Source organism: Centruroides sculpturatus, unplaced genomic scaffold (genome assembly GCF_000671375.1).
Source record: "Centruroides sculpturatus isolate CEXI.00-Female unplaced genomic scaffold, Cexi_2.0 scaffold141, whole genome shotgun sequence".
NCBI classification, from domain to species: domain Eukaryota; kingdom Metazoa; phylum Arthropoda; class Arachnida; order Scorpiones; family Buthidae; genus Centruroides; species Centruroides sculpturatus.
In genome coordinates, this window is record NW_019384430.1 from 654,702 (window position 1) to 665,615 (window position 10,914).

General features: G+C 31.3%; 1 protein-coding gene across 1 annotated transcript; it reads right to left on the minus strand.

Moving 5' to 3' along the window:
* Positions 1-3,431: 3,431 nt before the first annotated feature.
* On the minus strand, positions 3,432-4,984 carry LOC111619694. Its single transcript, XM_023361464.1, has 2 exons — positions 4,726-4,984; positions 3,432-4,598 (listed from the first exon to the last, which is right to left on the minus strand). The coding sequence occupies exons 1-2, from the start codon at positions 4,953-4,955 to the stop codon at positions 3,545-3,547; spliced, it is 1,284 nt and encodes a 427-aa protein (XP_023217232.1). The 5' UTR covers positions 4,956-4,984; the 3' UTR covers positions 3,432-3,544.
* Positions 4,985-10,914: the final 5,930 nt, after the last annotated feature.

A 10,914-nucleotide genomic window follows, 5' to 3' on the forward strand; every position in this document is an offset into this window, starting at 1 on the left:
GACTGAGTCATAACATTTGCACGTGCAACTAACTATCTGTATGTTGTTGATGTCGACCGACATACAGCATGTGTATGTTGTGATTGGGTAAATCAAATTAGCAAGCAGTGACACTAGTTTGACTTTATTAAACTAATGTTTTGCATTTTTTTCGTGAAGGAATAAAATATTATCTTGTACCATAAATGGCACTGAAATATTATAATGTACTCAAAATGTACTAAAAATCTAAGTGTATTTTCAATATACTCGAAAGAGCAAAATGCACCCGAAAAGTACAAATGTATTAGGAATGGCAACGCTGTTCAGTGCTCGCTGATAAGAAATGTTGTTTGGAAAAGACTTCTTACAGAAGTAAATGGTCCGGAATAAAGACCACCTCCAATACATCACTAAAAATTCAAAATATTGAAAAAGTTAAATATAGTATATTCTACGAAGGGTTAAAGTTTAACGCCGGCCGTTTATAAACTAAAACGGCGAGCAAACGAAACGTTTTGAACGCCATCTGTTTATTTTTGAAGATGTTTATAATATATATACTGTATATAAAAAGTAATATTTGAGCTAAGTACATTATTTTTCATTTTTTTGCCTTACTATCGATCATTTTTAATTAAAAGCTTTTATATACAAAGTAACCAATTAATATACAATATAAAGCAAATACTGTTTACAAAGCATAGATGGAGAGCATGAAGAACTGATTCGAAACACCGAGGTCGGATCTCTATATCGTTTTCTTTTCGATAAAAATTACCCGGTGTGCAAATATGCTATATTAAAATTTTACTAAAATATTTTCCTAATTAAAATTCATTTTTTTATTTATATTTTGTCGAGTATTCTATTTCTGTATTTCTTCTTAATTACAGTGGTACCTCAGGATACGAAATTAATCCGTTCCGAAACTGAGATCGTATCATGAAAATGTCGTAAGGTGAATCATGTTTTACATATGTAAAACCAAATAATTCGTTCCAACACGAAAAACACACTCAAATTAAAGCTAAGTAGTACATTAAAAAAACTAACTATAGTAAGGAAAACACTGAAAAAGTTTTGTAGTTGTAAATGTATAAATAACCATAATAGAATAATAATTTATTTAAAAAATGTAGTTTTATTTACACTTCATCTTTGAGGATAGACGACGATGGGGGTGTAAACTGGTAGCGGAGAGAGGGAGAAGGGAAATTATACTAAAACTTAACTTACATAACATAATGTAACAATAACTTAAAAATAACTTAGAAAAGATTTTAAAAATTAGTGTTGTTTTTTATATATTTTTTAAAAGTTTTATTCACTTCTTTTCACTTTCTTTCCTTCACTTCCACCAGCACTTTCACTGGATAGAGGTCGCTTGGTAAAATATCTATCCAAAGAGGTTTGGCTTTCCTACTTTTTAAAATAATTCTAAAATTACTTAGGTAAATGTCATGACTCTGAGTAGCAATACGGCCAGTGTGAACCTTTTCGGGATGTTTCTTTTCAATAAAATTAGTCACTTTCTAATAATATCTCAAGATTTCCTTTATCGAGCGAGATCCTGCCATGACGAAGCAAACACGCGGGCTGAGACCAATGAACAGAAGTGAATAAAAAATGGCGCTGCGAAATAATGTAACGTCGTATGATGAGTTTTTGTTCGTATCGTGGAGCAAAAATATGTTCGAATTTCATGTCGTATCCTGAAAATTTCGTATGCTGGGGCGTTCGTATCCTGAGGTACCACTGTAGCCATCTCATACGATGGGAATTTTATTGAGTTTGCATTAAAAAATTTTTTATCCTTTCAACTCGGCTGCCCCAGGATTAAATCTTGAGTACGCCACTGATAAAATGTTCATTTTTATATACTAAATATCGGGTTATAAAGGTGAAATTTATACAGTTTGAAAAACTCAAATAGTTTTTTCAAAATGTTTACTCAACCATAATTAGAATTCAGCTTGGTAAGTTCTCATCATCAAAATCAATGACATCGCGCTACTTTTGCTGCAAACTTTCAATCCCGTGAGAGTAGAATGACTGGAGTTTTTCTGGGAGCTTCTCTGAGGTCATCTTTGCTCTTTGTGCTGGCATCTTGTCGCGGCGGTATCGGATTTTGTCAATTTTTAGATGAAAGTTCTTTGATATGGGTGTTCAAATTACCCAGTTCATAGTTCTTTCTCTACGATATGTCGGTTGGAAGCCACTCCGTCACGATGACTCTAAACAAACGCAGATCATCGTCTTCTTCACTATCGGCTTACTGACATTTGCAACAGCTGGTTGACCTTTCTTCACTCACGAACGCTTTAGCAAACTGCTTTACAAAGTCTTCATTGCGTTGTGGTCACTTTTGAAGTGATAAAGTAATAGCAGCGAATAAGTTTCATATTGTCAGACATTGCTGATGCGTCTATTTCCAAACAAATGTGTAATAAAACGCCATTCGGTTGCTCTACTTATATATCCACATCAAACATTCTAGATTTTTTTTTTCAGTCGTTTCTATAAAACAATCGAAATGTCTAAATTTCGACGGGGAAAAATATTTTTGTGGGAAGCAGTTTCTAAAATTTAAATATTTCTCTTTCTATGAAATCTGAAAACTATCAAAAAGTTTCAGGCGTTGATGATAAATTAAAGTTCAAACCTCTAACGTATCGATACAATCCTCATTATAGCCTACTGAAATATCAAGCACAACTCTCACTAAATATTATACAGGTTAAAGTAGAAGCAATTCTATCGCTACATCTGTTAATTTTACATGCTAATTCTGTGAATCTCATCTTCGATTCTTATACGATTTCTAAAATTCCTACAGATACCTGGTTCAATTACTTTAGCAGTTTCTTCGTGTTTCTCACGCTCATATATTTAGTAAATTTATTGTGTTTAATAATAGTTTTATTACATCTAATTTTGAACTTAAAAGTAGATATTACTCTGAAATAGTTAACTACACCAATTACAAAGCTTACAATAATATATGGGCCATGTTGCAGGGGCGAAATTACAATGGCGCAAAATCGTCCGGATTAAAAAAAAAAAAAAAAAGAAAGAAAGAAATGGTCCAGGAGGGAACGCGAAAAGCGGAAACTTCGTGATCATCATAATTGTTTCCATAGGTCGGATGATTCTTTTTTATTTTATTTATTTTTTTAACACGGGCTAAAAGCCTTTGGAAGATGCAAGTCTCGTCCTCTGCATTGGAGATAGGGTTGGACGAAAAAACCCCATATTAGAATTTCGGACTATGGTTTAAAGTGAAATCGTTCTGCTTCTCAAAATGTAATTTTATATTTGATTAAACGCGATTTTTTCAGTGTTGAAAAAATAAAGGTAAAATACAAGCGTTAAATGTAATAAATAATACAATAATATAATTGCTGTGAGACGTATCATTTATTTTTCCATTAAAAATTTTTAAAATTTATGAAATTATAAATTTTTTGAATAATCAGACAATAAAAATTTATGGCAATGAGTTTTTCTAATTAAAAAACGAATTTTTTAAAAATTTTATTCTTATCAAATTGTCTGCCAGATTTCAAAAATAGAGATTGACGTCAAAATAAACGTTATTCATACCACTGTCCGGTATTTCGCTCATTTTTCCCGAGGCAATTTCATTCTGCAATTGAGAAGGAATATAATAATCTGCTTCGGGTTTTATCTTAATATTATTTTTTGCAATGATATCATCTTTTAATAATTTTACGACTATTTTCACAATCGTCTTTCTCTTCAAAAATAAACATTTTATTCCTATGCATCCAGAAGAACTGCAAAATGCGTTTTGCTTTCTGAATATTCCTATGGGAGATTGCAGAATGCATTTAATTACTACTCTTATTAAATCTTTGTCGGCGTTATAACTTATGGGAAGTACTATTCCAGTAACGAAGCAATCTTCTTTTGCAATTATTTCACAAATGAATTTTGTGTTACTATTCATCATCATTTCGGTTTGATTTTCCAAATGAGTTCGATTCAAATACAAAAATAACGAGTCCAAATTTTCCTTCGTTCTCTTTGTTACTATTTTGCAGAGAGTCTTCGGAATTTCTGTTAAATCATCAGGACAATAATGTCTTATAGCCTGTACTTCTTCTCTTGTCAAGACACTATCGATTACTTTAGGGAAAAGTTGTTCTTCCAAGTACACCGGATCCATGGTAAGAAAGCGAATTTTCGGTAGATAAGGAAGAAAAATTGATCGAAGAGATCTTCTTACCGTAACTTTATTAATGGCCCACTTGTGAACGATCCAGAAAATATTTTCTTCTTCTAATGTTTTATATATTGGTCGAGAAATGAGTCTAAGAATTGTACTTTCTTTACATCGCAAGTACTCGTCGTTACAAAAGAATATTTCTTTCCAATCATTATCAAATCTCTGCCAGCACATCAACTGTATAAGACATTCACCGTATTCGCATGCAAAATCATGAATAAAACAAACATTCTCGCAGGTGATTTCTCTAGCAATATGTTGAAGACAATATTCTTTAAGATCTTTAAATTCATACGTTAAATTGATGCAGTAAACATCCATCGCATTTTCCAAGGAAACAAATTCTGTTGTAGCATGTTCTATAAACCTAATAGTGTATGAAATACGAAATGAATACTTATGTCCTGCGCCTTGTATTAATGCAATTGAATGTGAATTAAAATTTACATACTAAATTATATTATCGAAAATAATGTTTATTACAGATTACTCACTCGATAATTTGCGACATAATGTTGTAGGGAATTGAAAGGTGAAGAGTGATATTGCCTGTTGTTGAGATTTGCTGCATCATGGTATTCAGTCGATCGCTGCTGTTACATAAAAACTTTCGAAGTATAAAAGTATTTCGGTCTTCCTGTAAACGTTCGTGACAGACAATGTTCACAATTTCCATTTCATAAATTAATTTTGATAATACAAAGCTAGAAAGAAATTCTTTCATTTAAAACAATGCGTTCTTTATTAAATTAGTTTCTATTGTTTATTCGTAATTGGGCGCTCTTAATGATTGTTGAAAATATTTAAAATATTAACGGAAGAAAAAACTTTAAAATTAATAGAACAATATCCTTTTAATGTTACGAGAATTCTATTTATTGTATTTATTCTATTAATTGATTTTTTGCGTTTTCCGATTTAAATATGGAGTGTTAAACGAAAATACTGACTATTCAAAATCCTTGCATTCAGTCCTTTACTCTGGTCCATACATTAGTCAAAACTAGTTTAAAACTTCCGTTCACTTTACAATAAATAGTTTATTTTCTTACTCACTTTGCATTTTTGTCTTTTAAACCCTTAAATTAAGAGTAAACTCAGATCCCATTTTGTTGTTAGGCAAAAAATGGTACGATTAGTTTAACTATTCCGGGGATTCTAACGATGTTTTCCATATATTTAATTTTATAAACCCTTAAAATTTCTTTAAATTACATTAAAAGCACAGTTTTAAAACTTAGTAGTAAATTCTTCCTGAATTTTTACCATTAGTAGTCCTGATCCCCGATATCGTTTTTGATCGTTTCATTAATTCACATTTATTCTAATAATTATTATAAATAAATCATTTACTGCTATAAATAAAATATTTAAATTTACATAACAACACATTACAAAACAAAATCAAGACGATGAAATGTTTTTATTTATAGCAATATATGTTTTATTTGCAGTAATAATCAGAATAAATGTGAAACTTAGTGTAACAAAAATAAAAATATGTAAATTAATACTCCATGTAAATACGTAGTAGGTAGAGCCTATCTAGTCCACCATATTTAGATAAATAAACCAGAATTAACACTCCAAAATACACATAAAAAGCAGAGTTTTTTCACGCTATTTTATTTGTGCAATATTTCACTTAATTATATTAAAGGTTAAATTTGTTTAAAATCAATTTTGATGGCGTTTCTTTACAGTTAAATTTAACGTTTGCTTCGATTTACATAAAAATTATTAAAAGTTTTTCTTAAGATAAAACCCGAAGCAGATTATTATATTCCTTCTCAATGGCAGAATAAAAACATTTCTTACAATTTCATAAATGCTTAATGAAAATTAAACGATGAAATTTTCATTAAGTCCGACCCCACTCGAGATACCCTCTATTACGTGATTCCCTCTATTTCCTTACCCCGCGACTTTTAATCACTAAAATTTAATAGCACCATTGCATTTATACATGGTGGCCCCGTTTAATGAATACACTGAAATAGCTGGAAAAATAAGCTTTCTGAAAAAAATATAATTGAACGAAAAATATTAGACTTTAAGTACTTCACTTTTTCAATGGTATATTCTATAAAGCCTTTTTCAGCTTGCAACTGCCAAAAGAAAGGCAACTTCATAATCGAAAATTGTATAAAAATAGATAAATATACTCACTTTATACAATGTATTTTATGGAGTCATTCATTTCTTCTGCAATGGCAAGCAATCCCGAGAATTGGTTATAAGGCACTTTGCCACGGATGGTACAAAATGTTTGTAGGAAATACTACGGAATCGAAAATAGCAATCTCAATTATGTTCTGAGCTTACACTGCTGTTTTTTAGTTTTATGAGAAGAGTGAGAATCAATCTGATGAAGAATATAAAAAACGAATATTTTCGTAAAATGTTTCTTAACAGAAGAAATGCTTTAGTGAAATATGTATACTGTACTTTTACATTTCTTTTCTCGTATTCTCTGGTTCCAAATCATTAATGTAATATTCATGTATCCAGAACTTGCAAAATGGCAACAGTTTCGAGGTGAAGCTCTATTTTGTAGTGTGGAGATTGGACTAGTAGCAAATTTGTTTGTCGGATAGCTGGCATATGGTTTGATGTCACGTACATACATTGTTATTAATTATTATGGAAGGTGAATTTTCTAACTTTAGCACGAACTGGCCTGAATTAGAAGTATAGAAGCCGAATTAAAATCTAAATTAAACGAAATTCAGTTTCCCATTCTTAATTACGTATTTAAGCATCACTTCCGTAACAAGTTTTTGTTATTATTCGTATGTTTTTGTAAACACTAACGGATTTATTAAATTAGATTTATTTGGATTAGTGACCATTCCCGCTTTCGTTCGCATTATCTTTGTCTATTTACTGTGCTCTTTCGCATTTATGGTAAAAATATAACTTATTACGGTTACTTTGTTATTATAAAATTATAACGTTTTTGTAAGAGAGAGGATGAAGTAAGGACTATTAGAATTATAATAAGTTAAGCATTTATTTTTAATGATTTATATTTTCTAGATGAAAAATCCGATTCAAGACATCGGACAGTTTGAAAAATCTTTAAAACTCGAAGAAAAAAAATGTCTTTTTAAATTCTCATTTTATTTCTAGATTTTTTAGTGATTTTTCAATGCGTTTTTAACAGATTCTTGATTTTATAAAGAGGTTTAGTAAAGTTTTTTGAGTATGCCAATAGGCAGTTTTTATACGGTTAACAAGTAAATTCTCTTGAAAATATTTGATCTATAAATGGTAAATAAATGATGATAACTATGATATTAATTAATTAAACATCCATATTCGATCACACTCTAAAAACGGCCGATTACTTATCGATTCTTTGACCTATGTTTGACACACACAACAAAAGATGACAAAAATTTTTGCCGTCGCCACCGTTTTTAAGTCGTTAGAATTTTCACTTGTCTTTCTATAGTGTTTATTATTCACCTCAACCGCTTTTTTATCAGGTTCAAAATTTACAAAGACATTATGAGACATAAGTCGAAAAGTCGAAAAGTGGCTTTTAGCTTTTTTCAGGGTATGATCGAATCTGGATGGTAATTTTACGAATTTATGGAGGAAGTTTTTGATCAGTCGCGTGTGCGCCTATGGGCCGAATAGGATAACGTCAACTCCATTTTACGGGGGTAATACTTTATTAAGATATTTTCAAGCATAAGTCAAAGAACCGATAAGTAATCTTCCGTTTTATTGGCGTGTTCGACTCTAGACGTTTATTTATTAATTTAGTAAAAAACTTTTAAGTCGTAGTCTTTATATCTCTACATACTGAAATATAACTGTAACTTGTAAACCTTGCGCTACACAGCATTTTCATAGTCATTTTCGAATTCAGTGCACCTTTTTCCATGCGAGGCAATTTCGGTCCGGAGGCAAAAGAAAGTTTTAATTTGTTTCCTAAAGTTATAGGCTAGATGAATCTATATTTAATATTTATTTTGATAAATATCGAATATTCAAACAGTTATCAAATTTCATATTAAGTTTTATTAAATATAAAAATTTATTATTAAGACAACTCTACAAATTTAATTGTTGAAATAACTATTATTTAGGTTTGCACATATACTGACTACAATGTGTTTTCTTTGATCTTTTTATTGAAGTTTAACGTCGAGTTGTAGTGCATACGAGTGGCCACTATCTACCATTTGTGGTGAAATTTGTTAGCAAAAGCACACCGGTTTAAATACAGTGTAAATGTCTATAATATAAGTAGCTTGGAGTGTTATAGTCGTTAAACAAGAGTTTTTAAACTGGAGAAACACTTACTGGTGTTTTTGTCGTCACTTCGCGACGATAGACGTCACACCGCCGTTATTCTGTGGACTTTAATTTAATGGAAGTGGAAGAACCAGTCCTCGGACGGCGCCGAAGTGTCCGTCGGTATATTGGAAAGGAAAGAAACCAATCCAGATAAAAAGCCGAGCTCAGTTCGTTTAGTCAAGTAAAACGTCATTTTCGCGTGGCAAAGTCGACTTCGGGAGAAGATAACCTCGGCAGAGAAAAGGTTTATTTTCTGCAGAAAAAGAAAAGCTTTTTTCACAAGGCATCTTGATGGATTTTTTTCAGGATCTCTTTCGACTCCTGTCCGTCGAGTCCTACCTCGCGCGACCGCCTCTCCACCGTCCATTCCGTAACTTCCGGGTATTGTCGTCCCAGGTATTCGACCAGAGACGAGGTGCTTTCCGTTCGGAGTTATGACAACCGCCCGTTTCTTGTCGGGGGTAGGCGACCTCCGCTCAACATCTTTCGGAAGCATCCGAATCACTCGAACGGAAGTGGAGAAGGACTCGGTGCTTTCCTCCTGCTTATCATCTCCCGAAGTGCGCCACTTTTTTAACTCTTTGAAATTGTCCATTCTGCAATGAAAAACAAGCAACTGTTGTAAAAATATACTTTGTTGTAAAATATAACTTGCATGAATTAAAAAAATATTCCTATTGTCTTCTAAACTGTAAGTAAGAAATATATAAATTTTTGATGTAAAATTAGTTTTAAAATGCAATAAAGATTTATGATAGAAGATTGTAGAAAATGATCGTTTTAATTAAAATAAAAATTTCAAAGTCAGAAATTAATATTACGATAAAATCTTTAATTATTAAATATAGTAATTTTAATCTTTAATGTTCGATATACAAGGTATAATTTTAAAAATCGGTTTATACAAATCACACAATTCTTTTGATTGTTATAACACAAAATATTTGTGAAAATAGAGAAATTCTATTATAATTAGAGTTTAAAGTATAGCGGTGAGAATTTCATATGGGATATAATGTGTATATAAACCATAGCGGGAATAACAATTTAATGTATTTTTTAATTCCCATTTTGCTTTAACAATTACAAATCTTTAACAATTCGATTCGATTTGGGCTAAACGAAAATTAACAATAAAAATGGTAAAAGGTATCTCCCAAAATAAGTGGAAAGACCCCATTCGTCCACTCTGTGACGAAACCGATCAATTGTAATCTAAATGGAGTTTTTTCGGAAAATCGTTGCTACCAATTGTGATATTCGGCTTAACAATGTTAAAAAATACCTAAATTTAGAAAGTTCGTGGTCTCAACTTACCAATAAAAGTGCTGCAAATGAAGCAAAACTCAGAAAAACGCTTAAAATAAATCACTTTTAATCGAACTGAAAATTTGACCGTTCCCTACAAATTGTGTTTTATTGTTGCGTCGCCGAATTTCATGTAAAGCGTTTGAACTTTTCATGGAATTTCGTGATATTTCCTCCTCTGTTGCTAAAGAGAAGGATTTTGGTGAATTATTCCTTGCACATACATTCGTGTTAACAGTAATATATATTCAAATAAGTAATATTCTCGTGTTTCGTGTCCGTATAAAGATGAATGAAAATTTCAATTTTATGATGATCCTTCGTACAGAAAAAAAATAGACTTGAAGTACACTAACCCCTCTTTTATCTACCTTGTAATTTACTTGAGTGACGCTGTATGATCTATTAATAAAATTGAACTTTTGTTAAATTAATTGAAGACCATGAGCTGGTTAACTCGGTTTCTTGAACGTTGTTGAATTGTTATAAACATACAAGAGATATTGACATTCTATAATTTTTCTTAAACTTGCCTTCCAGTCTGTAATATCGTTAATCACCTGTCATGTTTTAAAATACAGGACAAATTCGAAACTTTAGGGTCATTTTTTCAAGAACGTAAAAAATGAGTTAACATTCTTGCCTCAAAATCTTTAATTATCAGAAGTGTTTCGGTGATTCGAAAGGTCTTAGACAAACTTTAAAAAATTTTATTTTTTTATTATTATTATTTTTTCTTAGTTCTCCAAGTTGACAAGAAGTGGATTGCCTAAAATCTGGACGATTGTAACAGCTGATAGTCTATAATTAGTGTTAATTATGTTTTTGCAAGCTTAAGTGTGCTTGTAGCTGACACCTGAACTGCACTTATTATAGGCAGAACACCCCATGGGTTGCAGTGGCTGTTATTTTGAATTTACTTTTTATTTGAAAAATTGTGTAGTTTTAGGGTTTATGCGAACTGTAGTTAGTTAAATTGGACAGTGGGAAGCATTCGCAACTAATAAGATTTTTAGTATTTCCTTGCAGAGCCCAAAACACTTGAATTGTTTGGGCTATTTAAT

Bases quoted from the DNA above. Each gene is read 5' to 3' on its own strand.
- LOC111619694 (XM_023361464.1), bottom strand. From the start codon at position 4,955: ATGAAAGAATTTCTTTCTAGCTTTGTATTATCAAAATTAATTTATGAA. The intron at 4,599-4,725 runs GTGAGTAATCTG...ATACACTATTAG, and splicing joins ATTATGTCGCAAATTATCGA to GTTTATAGAACATGCTACAA.